The sequence below is a fragment of the Trachypithecus francoisi genome, unplaced genomic scaffold (genome assembly GCF_009764315.1).
Source record: "Trachypithecus francoisi isolate TF-2019V2 unplaced genomic scaffold, Tfra_2.0 Lachesis_group7, whole genome shotgun sequence".
In the NCBI taxonomy this organism is placed as follows: domain Eukaryota; kingdom Metazoa; phylum Chordata; class Mammalia; order Primates; family Cercopithecidae; genus Trachypithecus; species Trachypithecus francoisi.
This window is the reverse complement of record NW_022681472.1, coordinates 46,860,876-46,887,293: the sequence shown is the minus strand read 5'-3', so window position 1 is coordinate 46,887,293 and position 26,418 is coordinate 46,860,876. Positions and strand designations below refer to the sequence as shown.

At 39.5% G+C, this 26,418-nt stretch overlaps 1 protein-coding gene across 1 annotated transcript in view; it reads right to left on the bottom strand.

Moving 5' to 3' along the window:
- The window catches only part of LRRC69 (leucine rich repeat containing 69), a 132,561-nt gene that overhangs the window by 101,420 nt on the left and 4,723 nt on the right, over positions 1-26,418 (bottom strand). Inside the window, exons 2-3 of the mRNA XM_033203669.1 lie at positions 20,971-21,087; positions 5,883-6,068 (exon numbers count right to left, since the gene is read on the bottom strand). Of these exons, the coding sequence (XP_033059560.1) occupies positions 5,883-6,068; positions 20,971-21,057 (273 nt within the window). The 5' untranslated portion in view covers positions 21,058-21,087. The remainder of the gene's footprint in view (positions 1-5,882; positions 6,069-20,970; positions 21,088-26,418) is intronic.

The window sequence follows — 26,418 nt, the reverse complement described above, 5'->3', positions numbered from 1 at the left end:
GTGAACAGTTCCTGGAGAGAAGGTACTCACTATGTGCCCTTGTACCAGGAAAGGATACAACAAAACAGGATAATGAATCCCTGTTTTGAGAGCAAGGCTTAGGAAATAGGAGGCATTACCTTATTAATGAAGAAAGAACAGATTTTAAGTGGATGGGACAGGAGAAGAGAAAGGCTTGATGCTGACAAAGACATGGATCTTCTCTGTTCTGCTTGGATTAGAAAATGAGACCAGAATGCCCAGGGAGGAAGAGTTAGGGGAAGTCTTTGCTCATGGTCATTCCTTTCCTATTCCTCTGCATAACTTGTTCTTTATCAGGGATGTCCGATCCTTTGCCTTCCGTGGTCCACACCTAATAGGGACATATGAATGATTCTGATCCTTTTTTTACTGCTACCACCTAGTACAGTGCCTACTCCACGCAGGCACACATAATTAGTTGTTTAATGTATGAATGAATGAAGTTGATTGGGTTAAAGGGTCATTAAGGACAGCAAAAGTATGAAAAGGAGAGATTAAGGACACAATTAGTAAGTTTATAAACTACTCAAATCTGGTTAGAGTTGGTCTTATTTACTGTCAATTGTTTATGGCCAAATAAAAAGCTATGGCAGACCATATCTTTGTCCTGGTTGGCTGCACGCGTGAGCAGCTTAAGGGGAACTTTGCCACACTGCCACTGGACTTTACAATGCATGTCAATAATGCTGCACACAATTAGCGATGATGGCTATTTGTTTTACCTATGAGGAACCTTTGCTCCTACATGTGTTTGGTTAAGCTGGACTTTGAAAATTACTTCCTTTTCACTCATGTTGACATTATATGAGTTAGTAAGTAAAAAGCAATAGGGACAAGACAAAATCTTTGCCCTCAAAATTCATACAGTGCTTCTCTGAAAATTGTTGACATCCCCATACTTCAAGAGCCACAGTCCAAATGCATTCACCATAAATTATAGGACATTAACCCATTTTTTTCACTGTCATTAGAAGTGATTGAAATTTTCCACAGCTTCACTAGTTAAATTAGCAAAGAAAAATGGAAGTAGGATCTAAAGTAAGTTATTTACTAAAGAACTCCTACCCCCTCATTCTATCATTGTTGCTAGTTATATCATAATGGTAACACTAATCATAAATGTATTTAAAGTTTCTACATGCCAGCCATGGAGCTTTAAATATAAAAACATTTAATTTAACCCCCAAACATGAAGGCAGGGACCACACTTTGTGCACATCTATATCCTGGGGAACAGCATAGATGCAAGAAAATGAATGATAAATATTTGTTAAAAGAATCACTATGGGCCAGGTGCGGTGGCTCACGCCTGTAACCCTAGCACTTTGGGAGGCCAAGGTGGGCAGATCATCTGAGGTCAGGAGTTCGAGACCAGTCTGGCCAACATGGCAAAACCTCATCTCTACTAAAAAAACAAAAAAATTAGCCAGGCATGGTGGCAGGCGCCTGTAATCCCAGCTACTCGGGAGGCTGAGGAAGGAGAATCACTTGAACCTGGGAGGTGGAGGTTGCAGTGAGCCAAGATCACGCCACTGCACTCCAGCCTGGGTGACAGAGCAAGACTCTGTCTCTAAAATCATAACAATAATAATAATAATAATAAACATAATACAAGAATCACTATGGGCTAGGTAGGGTGACTCACACATATAATCCCAGCACTTTGGGAGGCTGAGGTGGGAGGATTGCTTGAAGCCAGGAGTTCAAGACCAGCCTGGGAGACAAAGTGAGACCCTGTCTCCAAACAAAAAAAAATTTTTTTAATTAGCCAGGGGTAATGGCACATGCCTGCAGCCCCAACTACTTGGGAAGCTGAAGTAGGAGGATCACATGAGCACAGGAGTTTGAGGCTGCAGTGAGCTGTGATCACACCAATACACTCCAGCCTGGGTGACAGAGCAAGACCCATCTCTTAAAAGAAAAAAAAATATGCAAACAAATGGGAGGAGGGGACAATGCATGTAGTGTTCAAAGCAGTCATCTTTAGGCAACTCAGTTTTTAAGAACTATAAATTGAACACCAGACCCTAATAAATTTCACACTAAATATATAGAATAATAAATAACACAACAGAGCTGAGAGCAACCTCCAAGGAGACCTCATTTTATATTTACTGGTTGAGTGACATTTGACAAGTAATTTAACCTCTTCCTGAACCATACGCTTTATTAACAGTATGAGGGTAATAATTTCCTTGCAAGTTGTAGAAAATGATAAGCTCCTGATACTATGCTTGGCTCCCACTAAATGGTTGATAATATTATTCTGTTACCATTTTGCGAGTAAAGAAATTTAAAAGTAGTATTTTTGTTTTAGGAACTTAAAAAAAAAATCAAGACTATTTTAATACTTCACATTCTGTGAGAAATGTGACCAAAAAATCAGTATACTGGGGCAAACTGGGCCTCGTATGATGATAAAAGGCTACTTCAAAAGATAAACACAGTAGACATAAAACAAAATGAAACAAAAGTCATAGGTAGATGGGTAGCTTTAAACATTATCAATAAAGGGTATGACTATAGAACATAAGAAAGAGTTCAAATTAACTTTAAAAGTACACGGGAATTTTAGAGAAAACTGTTAGAATAAGAATTATAATTACTGAATTTTGACATATACATCACCAAGTTATAAAGCCCACAAGACACTCTGTGGCATCAGTCAGGTCAGCTGAAAGACACAATACGCCCTGCCCCTTTTCTCTGCTTTATTTTTCCCCTTAACACTAATCACCGCCTCATCACGTCCTATTTTCCTTCTTTGTTTCTTACATCACTCCTGACTAGAACATAAACTCTACGAGGGCAGAGATTTCCATCTGTTTTGCTCATCGCTGAATCACCAGTTCTGAGTGCCTGAGACACAGATGGTCCTCAATGCTTACGCAGAAATTGAGGTCCAAAGAAACTAAGTGCCTTGTATATAGCTGGTAACTGCTCAGTTAAGTTGTACCAGCACTTCTAAACTCTCATCTAGGGCTCTTTTCAATTCTCTAAGCTGTCTCTTTCTTTGAAACCTTCATCTGCCTTTCCTTTTTTTAATGAGACAGAATCACTTTGCAGCCCAGGCTGGAGTGCAGTGGTGCAATCTCAGTTCACTGCAACCTCCCATATTCTGGGCTCAGGCAATCCTCTGGAACTACAGGCATGTGCCACCGTGCCTGACTAATTTTTTATTTTTATTTTTTTGTAGAGAGGAGGTCTCACTATTTTGCCCAGGCTGGTTTCAGACTACTGAGCCCAATCTGCCCACCTTAGCCTCCCATATTGCTGGGATTACAGGTATGAGCCACCGCACCGGGCCATCTGCCCTTTATTACCAACTGTGAGAGGGATGGAGCTGTACATCTGAACTGTATGATAATCTACAATCACTCTTTAAGGGTTTCTAGCACATTTTATCTAGCATGCTTCTAGAACTCCCATCACATACGGAAAATAGTTTTTTTTCCAAAATTCCACAATCTCTCCAAGACCCTATATAAGAAAAATTACTAACTCACGAACAGCTAAACATATGCCATTGGCCTGAATCTGACTTTTAAAGTAATTTAAAGATAGACTAGACTATAAGCAGCCTAGTTTCAAATCAGTTGAATTCTTAATGGTGTAATTTCCTCTTTAAAAGTAAGCACTGGGCTGAGCCAGCTCCCTGGTGAAGGAACTGAGCATGAACAAACAGAAGTCAACATTTAGGTTACCCCTAAATAGAAGAATAAGAAGGGAAGTAATAAAGGGAGCCACAAGAAGACAATGTAATGATAATCAGACTCTTGGGGCTTTTTCCTATGGAAATATATTTTGGAATCTGTAACTTTTTACTAAACAACTATTAACCAAGTGTGAGACAAGAATACAGACATTTTCAGATATGCAAGGGATCAAACAATTTAACTACCACATACCCAGACTAGGATGATTTCTCGAGACTCCTGGAAAAACTAAGAGAGCAAGTCAAGAAAGGAAAATACAGGATATAGGAAACAGTGGGTCCAATTTAAGAGAGCAACAAAGGGAACGTCTTTGGCTGACTGTATCTAGCAAACCTAGATAGCAATCAACTTAGACCGGGGCAGAGGATGGAGGGTCTTAGAAGGAAGTCTCTCAAGGAAAAGTACATTTGACAGAAAAAATAATATGCTCGAGTTTGAAATAAAATGAGGCCACCATAAAGCTAAGGCACAAGAACAAAGGAAAGGTTATTAGAAACCCTAAGGGAACAAAAATTGCATATAAGAAAGAAAATAGAATCATAGATGAATTGACTCCATGTGAATATTTATTTATTAGTAATATATATTTTTAGAAGTTAAGAGTTACCCAGGACACAAAACAAATACTTAATTATGGTTATAACTTAATACAATATAAAAGCTCTAAGTCTTATAAAAGTAAAAACTTCAGAGTTTGTGAGGGAGGAGAGGAAAGGACAGCTGAAGGTGGATTACAGAGGCTGACACTGTCATCTTACGAAGTGGGGAAGTGCGGAGTCAAAAGAGACTGCAGTTGATGAAGGAAGAAATAAAGGTGTAGTAACATTACATGTAAAAGATACCTGTAGACCTAATCCCCTGATTCCAGATGTGGGCCAATATACAATAGATACATTAATATAACTATCTAGAAGATGAAGAAAAACTATGCCAAAAATAGACAAATCAAGAAAATAGATGAGTTAAAAGTGGTTATATATGGAGATCAGGATTGGGGATGAGGGGAAGTAGGATAGAAGATAGCTTCTTGTTATACACTTTTTGTAATATTTAATTCTCTGTAACCAATGGTATTACTTTAATGGAAATAAATTCAAATAGAGGGAGAGAATAGGTTTATGACTCAGTCAAGTCCCAAATTCTTTTGCGTAGAAACTCCTCTTTCCTATTAAAAAATTCCAAGTCCTTGTTGTCTTGTAACTACAAGTGTACTTTCTGTAATTACTAATGAAGTGGGGAATTTGTAAATGTTACCCTATTTCCTACAAAGATACAACTGCAGATTACAAATTCAATTTCTTAAACCTAAAAGGAAATGAGGTAGGGTGAAAGTAAGAAAATACAGATTTATTTTTTGGAACTGTAAACTCAAAATTAATGAGTTATAATGCCTTAGCTGCTTATAGGTTCTTCCTGTGCTGATGACAGTTCAGAAGCGAACAGAAAGAAAATTACAAAGTTAATATCCCTTGCCTTCTCTCAACCTCAAGATTTTTGGCAGCTAGAGTTTCACATTGTTAGGCAGGAAGGCTTAACACAAGCATCTGGGATTCATTCATGTCAGCTATTGCTCTTTAAAAAAGAATATTTTTTATTTAGAATATTAACCTTCCTTTAAAGACTATTTCAAGAGAAATAAATGTCCCTTCCTTCCTATTCCCTGCCAACACGCCATTTCAAAGTTTCACCCTGCTCTAGGAAATTGAAAAGGAACTCCCTTCCTACATCCTAAATGTCTCTTCATTCCATAAGCAAAAGCTTCAGGACACTCCCCAGGGTGAACATCATCTCCTGGATCCTCAAAACTACTTCCAGATGTGAGCCCCCAAGGTAGATGAGCAGATCCAGGTTTCCAACCCCTTTCCAAATGACAGCCTCTAGAAAGATGAGTGTGGCAGAGACCCAGTCCCCTGATTCCAGACATGGGCCAAAGAGCACATGAATAAATTGAAACACCTCTCCCTACCACATGGAATTCCTAAGGGATAAAGCCTTCTGATGCCTCTCCTGCAACACTCTACATTAAGTCTCCAGAGACCAAAGTCTCCACAGATCGAAGTGTTATTGTTCTGTCTCTTACCTCTTTTTTCTCTCTTCCTGTTTTTCATCTTCAATACCAAACAACAACAAAACACTGTTCCTCACCTGGGTCAAGGTGCGTAATTCTGGGCACACTTTAGGGATTAGGTTATTCTGAAGGACTAGAGTCTTCAGGCCGGGCAGTTTTCCTAATGCTGAGGGCATCTTTGTCATCTTCTTCCCATTCAAAGTAATGATCTTCGTGTTTTTACCACCACTCAATGCTTTTATTAACAATCTCTCAGTCATGATCTTGGAAAAGAAGTAGAAAACAAAGAAGGTAACCATTAGAGATTAGAGTTCTTTATTACAGCTTTAGAACCTCTAATTACAGAATTGGTGTGTCATAGAAGCAAGAACATTCTGAGATCCACCATGTTGAAGCGGGGAAGCATTAGATTATTTTCCTATGTGAAAGATATAAAGCGAAAGTAGCTGGTCCAGGTTTGGGGCAGGAAATGCATCAGGTAAGCCTAAAATAGCTTATACCACAATGTTGAAGTCATTAGAGATTAATGAGGACACAGAAGTGAATTTCTAGGAGCTCCCACTAGTCTAAGATGGAAAATATTAAGGATCAGAAAAAAATAATCTATAGTAGACTGAGACATATCAAAATACATTAAAATCTGAGTTCATATGGCATTTTTTAAAAAGAAACATTACTCACACTGGGAATTACTAGTGCACCAACTCAGTCTGAAAATTGATAAAGGAAAAAACATAAGCATTCATTCTGCTCTTCCAGTACAAATTGTACTTAAATATATCTTAATAGTTAATAAAGTTCTTTTTCACAAGAATCAAAACTAATAAATGAGAAAGAAAAAATAACTTTACAATAATCACAGTTTTTGCAAATTCTAATAAAATAATGGAGCTATGCAAAAATCATAATTGGAGACTAAAAGTATTGATGAAAGGTTGATGAGGAACTTTATAATCAAGTGATCAGGTTAATAACCCACTAATCAACTTTAGCATCAATAAAATTGAGACAATCACATTATAAGCCATGAAGTAATGAATTAAAAAGTACACAGCAGCACCACCTATGAAATGTTCCTGCCCAAAAATTAAATCTCAAACTAATCATGGCTCCAAGATCTAACTACGATTTACAAACAAAGAGAACCAGAGAATAAGTTAAGTTCATTGTAGGGAAACACTCAGTCAAATCTATAACATGGAAGATTCTACAGGACTGGTCCCTGGTCCCATGTCACAAGGTTTCACCAACAAATGAAAGGCATTAATAAAAAGGAGGGAAAACTGTTATGATGTAAGTGAAACTTAGGGCAAATAACAGCTAAATGCAATGTCTGGACTGTATTTGAATCTTCAATTGAATACAAACATCTCAGGGAAATTTGGACATGGGCTATTAAATGAGAGAAATTAATTCTGTTACGTGTGAAAATGGTATGGTGGTAGTATTTATTTTAAATGTGCTTAACATTCAGAAATGCATACTGAAATTTTCAAGTGAAATAAAATGATATCTTGAGTTTTCTTTAAAATAATCTAGGGGAAAAGTGGGTGGAAGAAACTGATCAAACAAGATTGACAAAATGTTGATAATCATTAATGCTGAGTAATAGACACATAGGGGGTTGTATTAGTCAATTCTCGCACTACTATAAAGAAATACCTGAGACTAGGTAATTTATAAAGAAAAGAGGTTTAATTGGCTCGCAGTTCTGCAGGCTATACAGGAAGCATGGTGCTGGCATCTGCTCAGCTTCTGGGGAACCCTAAAGAAACCTACAATAATGGTGGAAGGCAAAGGGGGAGCCAACACTTCAGATGGCCAGAGCCAGAGGAAGACAGAGAGGAAGGAGGTGCTAATACTTAAACAACCAGATCTCAGGATAACTCATTCACTTACTATAAGCAGAACAGCACTGAGGGGATGCTAATCCATTCATGAGAACTCCACCGCCAGGATCCAATCACCTCCCACCAGGCCCCATCTCCAACACTGGGGATTATAATTGAACATGATATTTTGGAGGGGACACAAATCCAAACTATATCAGCATTCATTATATTAGTCTTATTTTTGCATATGTTTAAAAATTTCCAAATAAAACATTAAAACGGGAACAAAAAGGAGAGGGAGGGAAGCTGTGGCCAGTAACATTGTATTATTATCACAACCCCATCAGCACCCAGATAGGATGCATCTTAGAGGCATTAGGATTACACATGTATGTGACACACTTAGATGTGGATTTCCAAAAACCTAAACATTATAAAATACATTCTACACTGAAAGTGATCTGAACAGAAATCAATCCTTCCTTTGGCATTCAGAAATCACTTCATTTATTTAACAAATATTTACTGAGCACCTACTACATAGTCAACACTGTTGTAAGAGTGAATGAAAAAGATAAAAATTTCTGTTCTCAAGGAAATTCCATTCTAGTAGGGGAAGAAAAACAATCAGATAAGTAAATCTACTATGTTAGATGGTGATTTGATGCCAAGGGAAAAAAACTAAGCAGAAAAGAGAAATAGGGAGTATGGGAAATGAGAAGTTTACAATTTTAAACAGGATGACCAGGAAAGGCTCACTGAGAGAATGCTATTAGAGACAAGACTTCTTCCAGTAAGAGAGTAAAAGCAAGTGACAGAATTCTAAAAAGGGATCATTAAATTTTTAAATGGATTATAATGAATATCAATATCATAACAGTAAATCAAGAGGTGCTAATAGTGACTTTCAGTTGCTAGAATGACAGATAAAATAATTTTTCAGCTTCTTAATCACTGCTGTTTGCCTTCCCTCTTCCAAACCTATGCTTCGTCTTCTTTACTTTGATACTATTTGTTTCCTAAGAATAATAAAGCTGTTACTATAAAACAAACTGATCACAAGGCTTTAAAAAAAAAAAAAATCCATGATAATCATCACCTCTTAAGTAACTATTGGGTGGCTAGAATCCCAGCTGACACTGTCCAAACTCTGGAAATTTGTTACTGCTTTAAGTGGGTAAACAAAGCAATACAATCTGACACTGCTTTCTGTTAATCTGCTGAACCTAGAAAACCTGGTTAACATTCTTGAGTGTTTCTTCTCCCTTACTTTCAATATATAATCAACCCTATTCATACTGCCTGTTCCAGTTATCTATCATTGGGAAACAAACCACCACACATATTAATGGCCTAAAATATTTATTTTATTGACAAATATGTTTTTTGTTTTTTTTTTTTTTTTTTTTTTGAGACAGAGTCTCACTCTGTCACCCAGGCTGGAGTGCAGTGGTACGATCTCAGCTCACTGCAAGCTCTGCCTCCTGGATTCACGCTATTCTCCTGCCTCAGTCTCCCAAGTAGCTGGGACTACAGGCGCCCACCACCATGCCCAACTAATTTTTTGTATTTTTACTAGAGATAGGGTTTCACTGTTCTAGCCAGGATGGCTTCGATCTCCTGACCTCGTGATCCGCCTGCCTTGGCCTCCCAAAGTGCTGGGATTACAGGCGTGAGCCACCATGCCTGGCCTTTATTGACAAATCTCAACCTGGGCAGGGCTTGCCTATAGTTCTTAGTGACAGCTATAGCAGCTCAAAGTCTGGGGCAGAAACCATCTAAAGGTTCACTAACCCACATCTGGTGGTAGACACTTCTTGTTGGCTAGGGCCTTAGGGTGGTCAGCCTCTACATGCAGCCTCTCCAATGTGGCTTGGACTTCCTCCCAACATGGTGGCTTGGTTTGAAGGTTAAGCATCCCAAGAGAGAAAGTGGAGTGGAAGCTGTATTACTTTCATGACCTTACTTCAGAAGTCATACAGAATCACCTCTACCACATTTTATTCATTAGAACCAAGTCACGGAAATGAGCTCATATTCAAAGGAAGACAAATTAGACTCTGCCTCTGGAAGGCAAGGAACCAAAAATTTGTGGACATGTTTTAAAATCCACCACAATCCACCCTGTAGCCATGAGCTGTTTACATTCCTCCCATGTGCAAAACAGAGACAGTCTTCCTGCAAAACCCCCTTCCCCCAAAGTTTCATCTATTTAGAACATCAGGTCCAAAGATCTTGTCATCTAAGTTAGGTACAAAGGTGGATGAAGCTCCTCTGAGGCAGTTCCTTGAGTTCAGCTTGAGTGCAGTTCATCTTGACCTGAAGAGCTATCAACTAAAGAGACAAGTTATCTGTCCACATGTACCTAGAATACAACATAGGTAAAATAAACGGCAGGCAATAGTTAGTCCCATTCAAAAAAAAAAAAAGGAAAAATCAGAGGAACAAAGTAGCCACTGGTTTATAGCAATTCTGAAATCAAATGAGGCACAAGGTTGTCATTTTTTGTTTGTTTGTTTTTGGCTTTTGAGATGGAGTCTCACTCTTTCACCCAGGCTGGAGTGCAATGGCACGATCTCAGCCCACTGCAACCTCTGCCTCCTGGGTTCAAGCAATTCTCCTGCCTCAGCCTCCTGAGTAGCTGAGATTACAGGCAAATGCCGCTATGCCTGGCTAATTTTTCTATTTTTAGTAGAGACAAGCTTTCGCCATGTTGGCCAGGCTGGTCTTGAACTCCTGACCTCAAGTGATCCACCTGCCTCAGCCTCCCAAAGTGCTGGGATTACAGGAGTGAGCGACTGCACCCCGCCCACATGTACTGCCTGGGATTAGCTTTTGGTTCCCCTATTTGGGCTCTTGATTCCATCCTCTGAATTTCTTTCCTTTTCCATAAAATGTAGCCCATGTTTGCCAAATATTTTCCTCAGTCTGCTTCCTGTCCATAGAAGTTCAAGGGCCTCTCTTCATTTTAATTCCTTTTTGATAATAGCTTTATTGAGATAAAATTCACATACCATTAATTCAACCATTTAAAGTATACAAGTCGATGGTTCCTTAGCATATTCACCAACTTGTGTAACTACCACCATAATCCACTTTCGAATATTTTCATCATCTCCAAAAGAAAGCCTGAAGCCTTTAAGAATCACTTTCCATTCCTCCCATTTACCCCAACCCTAGGCAATCATAAATCTACTTTTTATCTGTATAGATTTGCCTATTCTGGGGATTGTATATAGATGAAATTATATAACTTGTGAACTTTTGTGACTGGCTTACTTTACTTAGCATGTTTTCATGGCTGAGATACTTTGGATCTGTGTCCCCACCCAAATCTCATATCAAACTGTAATCCTGTGTTGGACATGGGACCTGTTGAGAGGTGATTGGATCATGGGGGCAGATTTCCCTCTTGGTACTGTCCTCATATTAGTGAGTTACTGTGTGGCACCTTCCCCCACTCCCTCCTGCTCCAGCCATGTGAAATGTGCCTTGCTTCTCTTTTGCCTTGCACCATGACTGGAAAATTCCTGAGGCCTCCGCAGAAGCAGAAGCTACTACACTTACTTTACAAACTGCAGAACTCTGAGCTAATTAAACCTCTTTTATTTATAAATTACCCAGTCTCAGGTATTTCTTTATAGAACTGCCGAAACAAAGGCTTATACATGTTACAGCATGTACTGGCCCTCCATTTATTTTTGTTGTCAAATAATATTCAATTGTATGAATACATCACAGTTTACATTTCCACTCATCAGCTGATGGGCATTTACAGTGTTTCTACTTTTTGGTTATTACAAATAATGCTGCTATAAACATCTGTGTACAACTTTTTATGTGGATATATTTTCATTCTCGTGGGTATATACCTAGGGATGGAATTATTAGGTCATATGATACCTCTATTTTCCGTCTTTTGAGGTACTGGCAGATTTTCCAGTGGCTACACCATTTTACACTCCTACTAACAGTGCATGAAGGTTTATCTTTTCATTTTATTGTCCTTTTCAATCCAACCTGATGCAAATCATTTAAAAACTTCATGGGTTTTTAAATAGTTTATAATTTACTCCATCTGACAAAAACCACACCCACAAATCTCTTTCGGATGGCCCACCTCTATCTTGGGTTCTCATGTGAAACTGCTGTGAGACATTATCATTAAGATTTTTAGGGACCCTATTGTTTATTGGTAAGACAGCATATTTAACCTTCCTGAGTTCTTTTTATTTATTTAATTTTTTATTATACATTTAAGTTCTAGGGTACATGTGCACAACGTGCAGGTTTGTTACATATGTATACATGTGCCATGTTGGTGTGCTACACCCATTAACTCGTCATTTACATTAGGTGTATCTCCTAATGCTATCCCTTCCCCCTCCTCAGTCCCACAACAGGCACTGGTGTGTGATGTTCCCCTTCCTGTGTCCAAGTGATCTCATTGTTCAATTCCCACGTACGAGCGATAACATGTGGTGTTTGGTTTTCTATTCCTGTGATAGTTTGCTTAGAATGATGGTTTACAGCTGCATCCATGTCCCTACAAAGGACATGAACTTATCCTTTTTTATGATTGCATAGTATTTCATGGTGTATATGTGCCACATTTTCTTAATTCAGTCTATCACTGATGGATATTTGGGTTGGTTCCAAGTCTCTGCTATTGTGAATAGTGTTGCAATAAACATACGTGTGCTTGTGTCTTTATAGCAGCATGATTTATAATCCTTTGGGTATATACCCAGTAATGGGATGGCTGGGTCAAATGGTATTTCTAGTTCTAGATCCTTGAGAAATTGCCACACTGTCTTCCACAATGGTTGAACTACTTTACAGTCCCATCAACAGTGTAAAAGTTTTCCTATTTCTCCACATCCTCTCCAGCACCTGTTGTTGCCTGACTTTTTAACGATCGCCATGCTAACTGGTGTGAGATGGTGTCTCACTGTGGTTTTGATTTGCATTTCTCTGATGGCGAGTGATGATGAGCTTTTTTTCAATGTGTCTGTTGGCTGCATAAATATCTTCTTTTGAGAAGTGTCTGTTAATATCCTTTGCCCACTTTTTGATGAGGTTGTTTTTTTCTTGTAAATTTGTTTGAGTTCTTTGTAGGTTCTGGATATTAGCCCTTTGTCAGATGAGTAGATTGCAAAAATTTTCTCCCATTCTGCAGGTTGCCTGTTCACTCTGATGGTAGTTTCTTTTGCTGTGCAGAAGCTCTTTAGTTTAATTAGATCCCATTTGTCAATTCTGGCTTTTGCTGCCATTGCTTTTGGTGTTTTAGACATGAAGTCCTTGCCCATGCCTATGTCCTGAATGGTATTGCCTAAGTTTTCTTCTAGAGTTTTTATGGTTTTAGGTCTAACATTTAAGTCTCTAATCCATCTTGAATTAACTTTCGTATAAGGTGTAAGGAAGGGATCCAGTTTCAGCTTTCTACTTATGGCTAGCCAGTTTTCCCAGCACCATTTATTAAATAGGGAATCCTTTCCCCATTTCTTGTTTTTGTCAAGTTTGTCAAAGATCAAATGGTTGTAGATGTGTGGTATTATTTCTGAGGGCTCTGTACTGTTCCATTGGTCTATATCTCTGTTTTGGTACCAGTACCATGCTGTTTTGGTTACTGTAGCCTTGTAGTATAGTTTGAAGTCAGGTAGCATGATGCATCCAGCTTTGTTCTTTTGGCTTAGGATTGTCTTGGCAATGCAGGCTCTTTTTTAGTTCCATATGAACTTTAAAGTAGTTTTTTCCAATTCTGTGAAGAAAGTCATGGGTAGCTTAATGGGGATGGCATTGAATCTATAAATTACCTTGGGCAGTACAGCCATTTTCACGATACTGATTCTTCCTATCCATGAGCATGGAATGTTCTTCCATTTGTTTGTGTCCTCTTTTATTTCATTGAGCAGTGGTTTTTAGTTCTCCTTGAAGAGGTCCTTCACATCCCTTGTAAGTTGGATTCCTAGGTATTTTATTCCATTTGAAGCAATTGTGAATGGGAGCTCACTCATGATTTGGCTCTCTGTCTATTATTGGTGTGTAAGACTGCTTGTCATTTTTGCACATTGATTTTGTATCCTGAGACTTTGCTGAAGTTGCTAATAAGCTTAAGGAGATTTTGGGCTGAGACAGTGGGGTTGTCTAAATATACAATCATTTCATCTGCAAACAGGGACAATTCGACTTCCTCTTTTCCTAACTGAATACCCTTTATTTCTTTCTCTTGCCTGATTGCCCTGGCCAGAACTTCCAACACTATGTGGAATAGGAGTGAAAAGGAGTGAACAGGAGTGAAAGAGGGCATCCCTGTCTTGCACCAGTTCTCAAAGGGAATGCTTCCAGTTTTTGCCCATTCAGTGTGATATTGGCTGTGAGTCTGTCATAAAGAGCTCTTACTATTTTGATATACGTTCCATCAATACCGAATTTATTAAGAGTTTTTAGCATGAAGGGCTGTTGAATTTTGTCAAAGGTCTTTTCTGCATCTATTGAGATAATCGTGGTTTTTGGCTTTGGTTCTGTTTATATGTTGGATAACGTTTATTGATTCGTGTATGTTGAACCAGCCTTGCATCCCAGGGATGAAGTCCACTTGATCATGGTGGATAAGCTTTTCAATGTGCTGCTGGATTCGGTTTGCCAGTATTTTGTTGAGGATTTTTGCATTGATGTTCACCAGGGATATTGGTCTAAAATTCTCTTTTTTTGTTGTGTCTCTGCCAGGCTTCAGTATCAGGATGATGTACGCCTCAAAAAATGAGTTAGGGAGGATTCTCTCTTTTTATATTGATTGGCACAGTTTCAGAAGGCATGGTATCAGCTCCTCCTTGTACCTCTGGTAGAATTTGGCTGTGAATCCATCTGGTCCTGGACTTTTTTTGGTTGGTAGGCTATTAAAGATTGCCTCAATTTCAGAGCCTGCTATTGTTCTATTCAGGGATTCAACTTCTTCCTGGTTTAGTCCCGGGAGAGTGTATGTGTCCAGGAATGTATTCATTTCTTCTAGGTTTTTTAGTTTATTTGCGTAGAGGTGTTTATAGTATTCTCTGATGGTAGTTTGTATTTATGTGGGGTCAGTGGTGATATCCCCTTTATCATTTTTTATTGCGTCTATTTGATTCTTCTCTCTTTTCTTCTTTATTAGTCTTGCTAGAGGTCTTTCAATTCTGTTGATCTTTTCAAAAAAACAGCTCCCGGATTCATTGATTTTTTGGAGGGTTTTTTGTGTCCCTATCTCCTTCAGTTCTGCTCTGATCTTAGGTTATTTCTTGCCTTCTGCTAGCTTTTGAATGTGTTTGCTCTTGCTTCTCTAGTTCTTTTAATTGTGATGTTAGGGTGTCAATTTTAGATCCTTCCTGCTTTCTCTTGTGGGCATTTAGTGCTATAAATTTCCCTCTACACACTGCTTTAAATGTGTCCCAGATATTCTGGTTTGTTGTATCTTTGTTCTCATTGGTTTCAAAGAACATCTTTATTTCTGCCTTCATTTCTTTATGTACCCAGTAGTCATTTAGGAGCAGGTTGTTTAGTTTCCATGTATTTGAGAGGTTTTGAGTGAGTTTCGTAATCCTGGGTTCTAGTTTGATTGCACTGTGGTCTGAGAGACAGTTTGTTATAATTTCTGTTCTTGTACATTTGCTGAGGAGTGCTTTACTTCCAACTATGTGGTCAATTTTGGAATAAGTGTGATGTGGTGCTGAGAAGAATGTATATTCTGTTGATTTGGGGTAGAGAGTTCTGTAGATGTCTATTAGGTCTGCTTGGTGCAGAGCTGAGTTCAATTCCTGGACATCCTTGTTAACTTTCTGTCTCGTTGATCTGTCTAATGTTGACAGTGAGGTGTTAAAGTCATCCATTATTATTGTGTGGGAGTCTAAGTCTCTTTGTAAGTCTCTAAGGACTTGCTTTATGAATCTGGGTGCTCCTGTATTGGGTGCATACATATTTAGGAGAGTTAGCTCTTCTTGATGAATTGATCCCTTTACCATTATGTAAGTGGCCTTGTCTCTTTTGATCTTTGTTGGTTTAAAGTCTGTTTTATCAGAGACTAGGATTGCAACCCCTGCCTTTTGTTTGTTTGTTTATCTTCCATTTGCTTGGTAGATCTTCCTCCATCCCTTTACTTTGACCCTATGTGTGTCTCTGCATGTGAGATGGGTCTTCACTCTTTATCCAATTTGCCAGTCTGTCTTTTAATTGAAGTATTTAGCCCATTTACATTTAAGGTTAATATTATTATGTGTGAATTTGATCCTGTCATTATGATGTTAGCTGGTTATTTTGCTCATTAGTTGATGCAGGTTCTTCCTACCATCCATGGTCTTTACAATTTGGCATGTTTTTGCAGTGGCTGGTACCAGTTGCTCCTTTCCAAGTTTAGTGCTTCCTTCAGGAGCTCTTGTAGGGCAGGCCTGGTGGTGGCAAAATCTCTCAGCATTTGCTTGTCTGTAAAAGATTTTATGTCTCCTTCACTTATGAAACTTAGTTTGGCTGGATATGAAATTCTGGGTTGAAAATTCGTTTCTTTAAGAATGTTGAATATTGGCCCCCACTCTCTTCTGGCTTGTAGAGTTTCTGCCAAGAGATCCGCTGTTAGTCTGATGGGCTTCCCTTTGTGGGTAACCCGACCTTTCTCTCTGGCTGCCCTTAAGATTTTTTCCTTCATTTTAACTTTGGTGAATCTGACAATTATGCATCTTGGAGTTGCTCTTCTCAAGGAATATCTTGGTGGCATTCTCCGTATTTCCTGAATTTGGATGTTGGCCTGCCTTGCTAGGTTGGGGAAGTTCTACTGGATAATATCCTGAAGAGTGTTTTCCAACTTGGTTCCACTCTCCCTGTCACTTTCAGGTACACCAATCAGACATAGATTTGGTCTTTTCACATAGTCCCATATTTTTTAGAGGCTTTGTTTGTTTCTTTTTACTCTTTTTTCTCTAAGCTTCTCTTCTCACTTCATTTCATTCATTTGATCTTCAATCACTGATACCCTTTCTTCCAGTTGACCAAATTGGTTACTGAAGCTTACGCATTTGTTATATAGTTCTTGTACCATGATTTTCAGCTCTGTCAGGTCATGTAAGGACTTTTCTACATTGGTTATTCTAGTTAGCCCTTTGTCTAATCTTTTTTCAAGGTTTTTATCTTCTTTGCGACGGGTTCGAACTTCCTCCTTTAGCTCTGAGAAGTTTGATCATCGGAATCCTTCTTCTCTCAACTCGTCAGTCATTCTCCATCCAGCTTTGTTCCATTGCCAGCAAGGAGCTGCATTCCTTTGGAGGGGGAGAGGCGCTCTGATTTTTAGAATTTTCAGCTTTTCTGCTCTGTTTTTTCCCGATCTTTGTGGTTTTATCTACCTTTGTTCTTTGATGATGGTGACGTACAGATGGGGTTTTGGTGTGGATGTCCTTTCTGTTAGTTTTCCTTCTCACAGTCAGGACCCTCCGCTGCATGTCTCTTGGAGTTTGCTCAAGGTCCACTCCAGACTCTGTTTGCCTGGGTATCAGCGGTGGAGGCTGCAGAAGAGTGAATATTGATGAACAGCAAATGTTGCTGCCTGATTGTTCCTCTGGAAGCTTCATCTCAGAGAGGTACCTGGTCGTGTGAGGTGTCAGTCTGCCCCTACTGGTGGGTGCCTCCCTGTTAGGCTACTTGGGGGTCAGGGACCCACTTGAGGAGGCAGTCTGTCTGTTCTCACATCTCAAACTCCGTGCTGGGAGAACCACTACCCTCTTCAAAGCTGTCAGACCAGGACATTTACATCTGTAGAGGTTTCTGCTGCCTTTTGTTTAGCTATGCCATCCCCAGAGGTAGAGTCTACAGAGGCAGGTAGGCCTCCTTGAGCTGCAGTGGGCTCCACCCAGTTCGAGTTTCCTGGATGCTCTGTTTACCTACTCAAGCCTCAACAATGGCAGGCGCCCCTACCCCAGCCTTCCTGCCACCTTGCAGTTAGATCTCAGACTGCTGTGCTAGCAATAAGGGAGGCCCCATGGGTGTGGGATCCTACAAGCCAGGTGTGGGATATTATCTCCTGGTGTGACGTTTGCTAAGACCCTTGGGAAAATGCAGTATTAGGGTGGGAGTGATCCGATTTTCCAGGTGCTGTGTGTCATGGTTTCTCTTGGCTAGGAAAGGGAATTCTCTTACTCTTGTGCTTCCTGGGTGAGGTGATGCCTCGCCCTGCTTCAGCTGTCGCTAGGTGGGCTGCACCCACTGTCATGCATCCACTGTTCTGCATCCACTGTCCAACACACCCCAGTAAGATGAACCTGGTACCTCAGCTGGAAATGCAGAAATCACCCGTCTTCTGTGTCACTCACGCTGGGAGCTGTAGCCTGGAGCTCTTCCTATTCGGCCATCTTGGAACCGCCCGCCAAGCTTCCTGAGTTCTTAACAAAGCCTTTTATAGCTATGCCTTTTCATCTTCATCATTTTACTCAGAGTTCCCTGGATTGGCTCTGTCTGGAACAGATTGCTTAATTTTGGCATCACTCACTGTCTGCAGAGGTTAGGAATGAAAGTATTTTTCAAACCCAAAAAGTTGTGGCTATTTCATATTGAACAATTTTTTCTCTTGCTTGCCTTTCTCCTTTTGTCTTTTGCTATAGAGGCTAGAAGAATCCAGATAGCACCTTCAACATTGCCTAGAAACCTCTTTAGTGAGATCATGCAGTTGAGCTATACTTATTTTCTACTGTTTCATGGAAAATAAATTTCCAGCATTGCTAAAATTTCTGCTACTATGTCACAAGAGTCACCTTTCTTCCAGTTTCCAGTAATACCTCTCACCTTGTTTAAACTTTCACCAATAGCTTCCTGAAGTGACATTAGGGTCCTGTTAACAGTCTCTTCAAGGCCCTTCTAACTTATACTCAAGCTCAGTTCCAAAACTCCTACTTCATGGCTTAGTAGCAGCAAATTGTATATCCAGATTTAATAAAAAATAGTAACAATACAAACCATTAGGAATTGTATAGCATATAGGTTTTATCACAGGAATTTGATCTTATATAACTATGGAAGCTGGTTAAGCCCTCTATATAAGGTTGTTTACTTTTGTGCCCAGTGTTATGCCTTCCCTAAAATCCAGAGAAGCCAAAGGAGAAGATCTAGCAGAAGTGATAGTACACAAAGTGGCAAAGAGTCTGACCTGTTGGTTCAAGGAAGATTTCCTGCTATTGACTGCTGGGTCCAGTCATAATGGATTAGAAAGAGCTAACCAGATGATGAAGTAAATGTGAAGTGGAAAAGCATTTAAATAAAAGCACGAAAAAAAGGTTCATGGGCATGAAATACACAGGCCATGGGGAGTATAAATAATTGATTCTAGTGCATATATCTAAAGAAAGGAGTGATGGGAGGTGACGCTGGAGAAGTAAATAGGACCTGTCATGAAAGACCTCTTTTAAATGCCGTGATAAGGAGACTTCATCCTATAGGAATAAGAAGCCATCATAAGGATTAGGTTAGAAAGTATATTAAAATATGCCCAGAATTTGTTTTAATCAAGTGATTAAGAAGTGATAGTTACGAAGGAAATTTATACTTGAATCCCTAGAAACAGAAGGCATGACATGCCATGCAGGGCCACGTGGGAAAGGACTGGGGGACTGTCAGCAGGTAGAATAGAGTAGCAAGGGTAGAAAGTCTAGGCTAGAGGGCCAGGCGCGGTGGCTCACACCTGTAATCCCAGCACTTTGGGAGGCCGAGGCGGGCAGGTCATGAGGTCAGGAGATTGAGACCATCCTGGCTGACACGGTGAAACCCCGTCTCTACTAAAAATACAAACAAATTAGCTGGATGTGGTGGCGAGCACCTGTAGTCCCAGCTACTCGGGAGGCTGAGGCAGGAGAATGGTGTGAACCCAGGAGGCGGAGCTTGCAGTGAGCCAAGATCGCACCACTGCACTCTAGCCTGGGTGACAGCGCAAGACTGTTGTCTCAAAAAAAAAAAAAAGAAAGTCTAGGCCAGAGTCTTTATTGGAGTTCCTGTGGAAAATACAAAGCAGGGAAGGGTAAACAGTTTAGGACTGGCTAGTGTGAATAATTCTGGTGGGTTTTGGGATTTAGAGGTGGTCCCCAGTGGTCTGGTACCTGGCCCTGGGATGATTAAAGCAAAGGACTATTGTTTCCTAGGGTGTATGGGTCAGACAGAGGAGGTCTGGCTTAGGACTGGTTAGTTTGCATATCAAAGTCATGCTCCAGGCTGCACCTGCCCTTTGTTATCTCTAAGAACCAACTAACCCCAGTAGGAACAGCCCCTCCTCAGCCAGAAAGGTTTTTTAAGATGTCAAAACATCAGAATATACAAAAAATAAAAATTAAAAATATAAGTGATACAGGAAAGTGGTAGTCAGATTTGCATTTGTGGCAGTTCACTTTAGTAGCATAAAATAATGGTTTAAGGGAGTAAGACCGGAGGCAGGAATGGCTTCTGTACTATTCCAGGTGACAGGGAAAACAAGATGGAGATAAAGTGATAGGTATAACCTGGGTAAGACTGTGACTAGAATCTGGTCTCTTTGTAGGAACATTAAATAAGCCACAATTTAGGATGTGGAGAGATGAGAGTTGTGTAATATTTAGCAGGGTACAGCTGTGACGCAGGTCTAGGTTTATTAAGATACTGAGAATCTAGGAAAGAGAGATTCAGAAAAAGAGATGGAGTTTGCTCTTTCAAACCTTTGAGTTTTCACCTGTATCTTAAAATACACTCCTTATGGACACCAGCTGAAAATGAAAGGGTTGCTTATCTCTGTGCCGTACATGCTAGCCTCATGGAATGTCAACATCTAGAGCTTTCCCAGCAACCCGAAATCAATCCATTTGGCAGGTAAATTGAAAAAAATCACCAGCTTTCTGAGACAACAACAGCCCGTGAACTCAGCAAAAAACTAGGAATCTAAAGTTGAATGTTAATCCAGACGGTTACTGACTTATTGTGTAAATTTAGAAAGCCAGTCAAATTGCCTGTATCTATCTCTCTTCTCATCAGTAAAACAACAAGAAAGAATGCCAATCTATTCCACAGAGATTGTGTGGGAAACAGCTAACTAATGATTATAAACTATTCTGGAAGTATAAAGTGCTGTAAGAATGCTAAAATATACAGTATCCTAGGAACTCTAGGACCCTAAAATTGAAACAATCATTAATTTTATTAACAGAGAAGGGTTGTTTCATTTATTAACATTCTATAATACAAAATAATCTGGCTAATTCTTAATACGACAAGGGCCCATGACAAATTAAAAATTTTGGAAGTTGGAAAAATGCATGAAAAACAGGAGTTCATAAACACAGGTTATGGCAGAAACCAATGTACTTACTTCATTTGTTTTGGCAAGCTTATTTTGTGATTTAAAATGTGGTCTGAGACTTGGGGTAAAACTGTCAAACATGAGCAGATGCTTCATATACTTGAAAACTGCTGTAGAAATTCTGTCCTGTAATAAAGAAGGGTACTAGGTTTCTCTTTGTTAGTTTTCTTTTTAAAAATGGAAACGGAATTTCCGTTTGATTTGCTTTGGGATTCTCAAAGCCTACCTTTTGGAGTCACTTACTAGCTATCTGACTAGCCTGCCTTATAGAGTCACTTACTAGCTACGTAGCTTAAGCAAGTTATTCATTCTCAATGTCCTCAAGTCTCATTTTCATTCTCTAAAAAATAGGGATGAAAATAGCAACCCCTACTTTCCATGAGGCATAAATAAGCCACATATGCAAAGCATTTAGCACACTGCGTGGCACACAGTAAGAGCTCAGTAAAAGGCAGTGGTTTGCTGTTGTACAATCTCATATACACATTTAAATTAAGAGCTCCACTTTCTGTTAACAAATCTCAAGTGTGCAAGCACTACCCCTGAGACTGATAAAAGGTGCTAACATGTGCCCACTGTGCCAAAGATCTGTCTCCCTGATGCCACTTTCTTGCCACTATACTCTTCTTTATCCGTCACTACTTCAACTTATTGCTTAGATATCTGAGTATACTCTTGTTAGAGAAGCTCAAATGAGGGGCTAAAGATCTGTTGGAGATGTTATACAAGAGATCCTTAAACTGGCTACGTGGCTGGAAATAGATTACTGGTTCACAGACTTTAAAACAGAAAGAGATTTGTAAGAAATACAGAGTTACCAACTCTTAATTTTGTCAAATGAGGACTTTTTTTTAATTCACTCTCAACTACTGCCACCACAAATTCATAAAAGGACACTTTAAACCCTTCTGTTGAAAGAAGATGACATATATATAAGTTCATTTAAATTGATTAAATTTGCTTTATGAAAATCTCACTATCTTATACTAAATGTTGTTATGCTACCAGTGAGATCAGTTTACAGATCAGCATCTAATTACCACTAGGCTAGAGGAATCTCTCAATATTGTACTTAAAAACACATACATAAATACACATATATATTTTTATATTTGGGGGAAGCTTTACCAAGTATTAAACATAGAAAACAGAAGTAGTCCATCAAAACAAAAAGTAGCAATGAATAGATTACAAAATAGAATACTGAGATAAACTAAGCAGTAAGAAAGCTAAACATCTACAAAGTCTAATAAAGTAAGGAATAAACCAAAAAGAGGATAAGATAATGTCAAGATTTTGGCATGGAAACTAAGCCTTTTTTTTTTTTTTTTTTTTTGAGACATAGTCTTGCTCTGTCCCCCAGGCTGGAGTATAGCAGTGTAATCTCTGCTTACTGCATGCAACCTCTGCCTCCTGAATTCAAGCAATTTTCCTGCCACAGCCTCCCGAGTAGCTGGGACTACAGGCATGCACCACCAGGTCCGGCTAATTTTGTATTTTTAGTAGAGACAGGGTTTCTCCATGTTGGCCAGGCTGGTCTTGAACTACTGACCTCAGGTGATCCACTGGCTTTGCCTCCCAAAGTGCTGGGATTACAGGCGGGAGCCACCATGTCCAGCTGGAACTAGGTATTTTTGACTGAGAAAGGAAATTTAAGTTAGCAGACCAGGTGGAGATAGTGGTGGGTGAAACCCTGTTTGAAACCTCCAGCCACTGCTCACCTCTTGCTGAGTCTGCCACAAGGAAATCCTGGCTCAGTGTAGACAGCCATTCTAATTTTTTTAGAGAAGCTGGAAATATGAATTTTTGGTGAAATCACCCCTTAAATGCTACCAACTACCTCACATCTGTTTTTTTCTTTAAATCACTACACAGGTCTAACAAAATATGTCTCTGAGCCACATTCAGTACAGCAGTTTGGAAGCTCTGACATAAGTGTGAAAAAGAGGGTCAAGGATAACATCCTAAAGGACATTCAGGTGAAGAGGCTCAGACCAGAACAGCACCTAAGGAGGAGGAACCATTTGGCAAAGAGTAGTGTATTAGTCAGGGTTCCCTAGAGGGGCAGAACTAATAGGATAGATATACGTATGAAGGGGAGTTTATTACGGAGTATTGACTCATAAAGTGAAGTCCCATAATAGGCCATCTGCAACGTGAGGAACAAGGAAGCCAGTCCAAGTCCCAAAACTTCAAAAGTAGGGAAGCCAAGAGTGCAGGTCCAGGAGCCCTTGGCAAATCACTAGGGTAAGTCCAAGAGTCCCAAAGCTGAAGAACTTGGAGTCTGATGTTTGAGGGCAGGAAGCATCCAGCACAGGAGAAAGATGAAAGCCAGAAGACTCAGCAAGTCTGCTCATTCCTCTTTCTTCTGCCTGCTTTATTCTAGCCATGCTGGCAGCTAATTAGATGGTGCCCACCCAGATTAAGGGTGGGTCTGTCTCTCACAGTCCACTGACTCAAATGTTAACCTTCTTTGGCAACACCCTCAGAGACACACCTAGGAACAATACTTTGCATCCTTCCATCCAATCAAGTTGACACTCGATTTTAACCATCACAAGTAGTATTATGGAAAAAGATAATTGCAAGGAGAGTGTAGTCTACAGTGCTAAAGGCAGCAGAGATTTCCAGTTAGTTAAGGATAAGTTAGCAGTTCCTGGTATTACTCTTAGAAGCAGTTTCAGTGACATGGTACAGACCAAATACAGACTGTTTTGAGTCAGGGGGAGGAGAGGAAGAAAGAACAAAACAAAACAAAATATATATAGATATTCAAAATTATAAGTTTAAATAAATAGCTCCATGTGCAAAGGGTATCATTCTTCAGCAATAATTAAAAGAAACTTTGTAAATATATTACAACATACACAAAATATTTCTTTAAAGCACTTGAATATTCTTTATGGAGCTTAGGAAAGGTATTTCCTTAATTCACATTAATTCACCCACAATAACAAAAGAGTTTAAGAATATCAAAACCAGGCCGGGCGCGGTGGCTCAAGCCTGTAATCCCAGCACTTTGGGAGGCCGAGACGGGCGGATCACGAGGTCAGGAGATCAAGACCATCCTGGCTAACATGGTGAAACCCCGTCTCTACTAAAAAATACAAAATAGCCGGGCGAAGCGGCGGGCGCCTGTAGTCCCAGCTACTCGGGAGGCTGAGGCAGGAGAATGGCATAAACCCGGGAGGCGGAGCTTGCAGTGAGCTGAGATCCGGCCACTGCACTCCAGCCTGGGCGACAGAGCGAGACTCTGTCTCAAAAAAAAAAACAAAAAAAAAAACAAAAAAGAATATCAAAACCAAACCTGACAACCTCTATGTCAATCAAGAATCTTGACAGCTAAATCCTAAACAGAGTATAAATATCAAAGTTTGAGATATTCAGTAGAAAGCAAAACAGAAATACTATTAAACTGTTTGCCTTATTATATCAGATATTTCTTGGTCTCATAATGGTCTCATAATATCCTACAAGTTACTGAAAATTTCCTACATGCTTAATTCTAAGAGCAACAGTGAAACGGCCCCTCATTCTAGCATTCCAAGGCTCTGCTTTATAAACCACCTTAACAATCCCACTTTTCCAAGAGATTAGTAGCCTATCACATTTCTGCCTCCCATTTAGGTGACATATAATACACCAATAACCAACCTGTAAAATAATAACTATTATTCTCATAAATACCATAAATTATATAGAATATGCTATATACATTATTGAAACATTCCTACTTATCTTTATAGTTCTCCTACTAGGAAAACATTATTATTCCTATTTTATGTAAGTAAACAGGAGCTCTGAAAGGTTAGTCAATAAGCGCCAGGGTCAAGACTGAAATAAGTCTGAACACAAAGACTACGATTTCCAGTACATGTAATAATGCTTAGTAATGTTCACGAAATATTCCAGCTCCCTGCCTTCAGGACACAGGGTAGGACTGCACTTCTGGGCACTTTCCTACTTAGGTGAAGCCATGTGACCGACAATGAATGGAAATGAGATGTGTTTCTTCTAAGCCACAGAATTTACTTGCTGCAGGGAGATCCTCCAGAATGCTCTCTTCTAATAAAGTTTAAGATGGTGACAGCTTCAATAGTTTGGGATCTAAAGTACAAAATCATGGAGCAGGGCCCTTGGCCAACTTGCAAAATGTAGCAATACAAGAAACACTCCCATGTTGGTATGTGACACCAAGATTTTTGAGTTGTTACCATAGCACAACTCAGTCTATCCTGAATGCTACCATCAGTAATCCCAAAAGCCAAATAAACACATTTTAATAGGTAAGAATATGAAGAGAAAGGAAAAAAAGTTAAGGTCCATTCAGCTTTTTCAAAGGGGATTCATGTAAAGTCTGGCATTAAGCAGTTGCCAAAGTCATGTAAAGCAGATGACTGACTGCCTACTGTGTCCAATTTGTGATCTAAATGGTTTTCTTTAGAACTTTCCAAACTCGTTAGCAATAAAACTTATGATTTAGTTAAGTGGTTCTCAACTGGGGACAGTTTTGTTCCCAGGGAGACACTTTTTGTTCTTACAACTTTGGAGGATGATGACACAGGTACTTAGGAGATGCTGCTGCTAAACATCTTACAATGACACAACAAAGAATTATCCAACTCAAAATGTTAACAGTGCCACTGATGAAACTCTCCGATCTAGGTATATAAGGCCTTTCCGATGTCAGTCACAACACTAAGGGTGGGTGGGGGCTGGGGGGAATGCCTGATTCAAAAACAGCAATTTTTCCATCAGGATTTGGCAAAGTGAAGAAAATGCTTACTTATTGCAAATTAAAATCCAGTGAGATACCATCTCACAGCAGTCAGAATGGCTATGATTAAAAAGCCAAAAATTAACAGATGTTGCCAAAGATATGGAGAAAAGGGAACACTTATACACTGCTGGTGGGAATGTAAATTAGTTCAACCCCTGTGGAAAACAGTATGGAGATTTCCCAGAGAACTAAAGATGTAACTACCATTCAATACTGCAATCCCACTACTGGTTATCTACCCAAAGAAAGGAAATCGCATTATCAAAAAACATCTACACTCATGTTTATCACAGCACTATTCACAATAGCAAAGTCATGGAATCAACCTAAGTGCCTATCACTGGTAAATTAAAGAAAATGTGGTACATAGACACCATGGAATACTATGCAGCTATGAAAAAGAATGAAATCATGTCCTTTGCAGCAACATGGATGTAGCTGGAAGCCATTATCCTAAGTGAATTAACACAGAAACAGAAAATTAAATACCACATGTTCTCGCTTATAAAGTGAGAGCTAAACAATGGATACACAGGTACATAAAGATGAAAATAACAGACAGTGGGGACTCCCAAAGGGTGGGGGAGATTGATAAACTACCTACTGGGTACAATGTTCACTATTTAGGTGACGAGTTCTAGAAAAACACACATTCCAGCATTATAAAATATACCCAT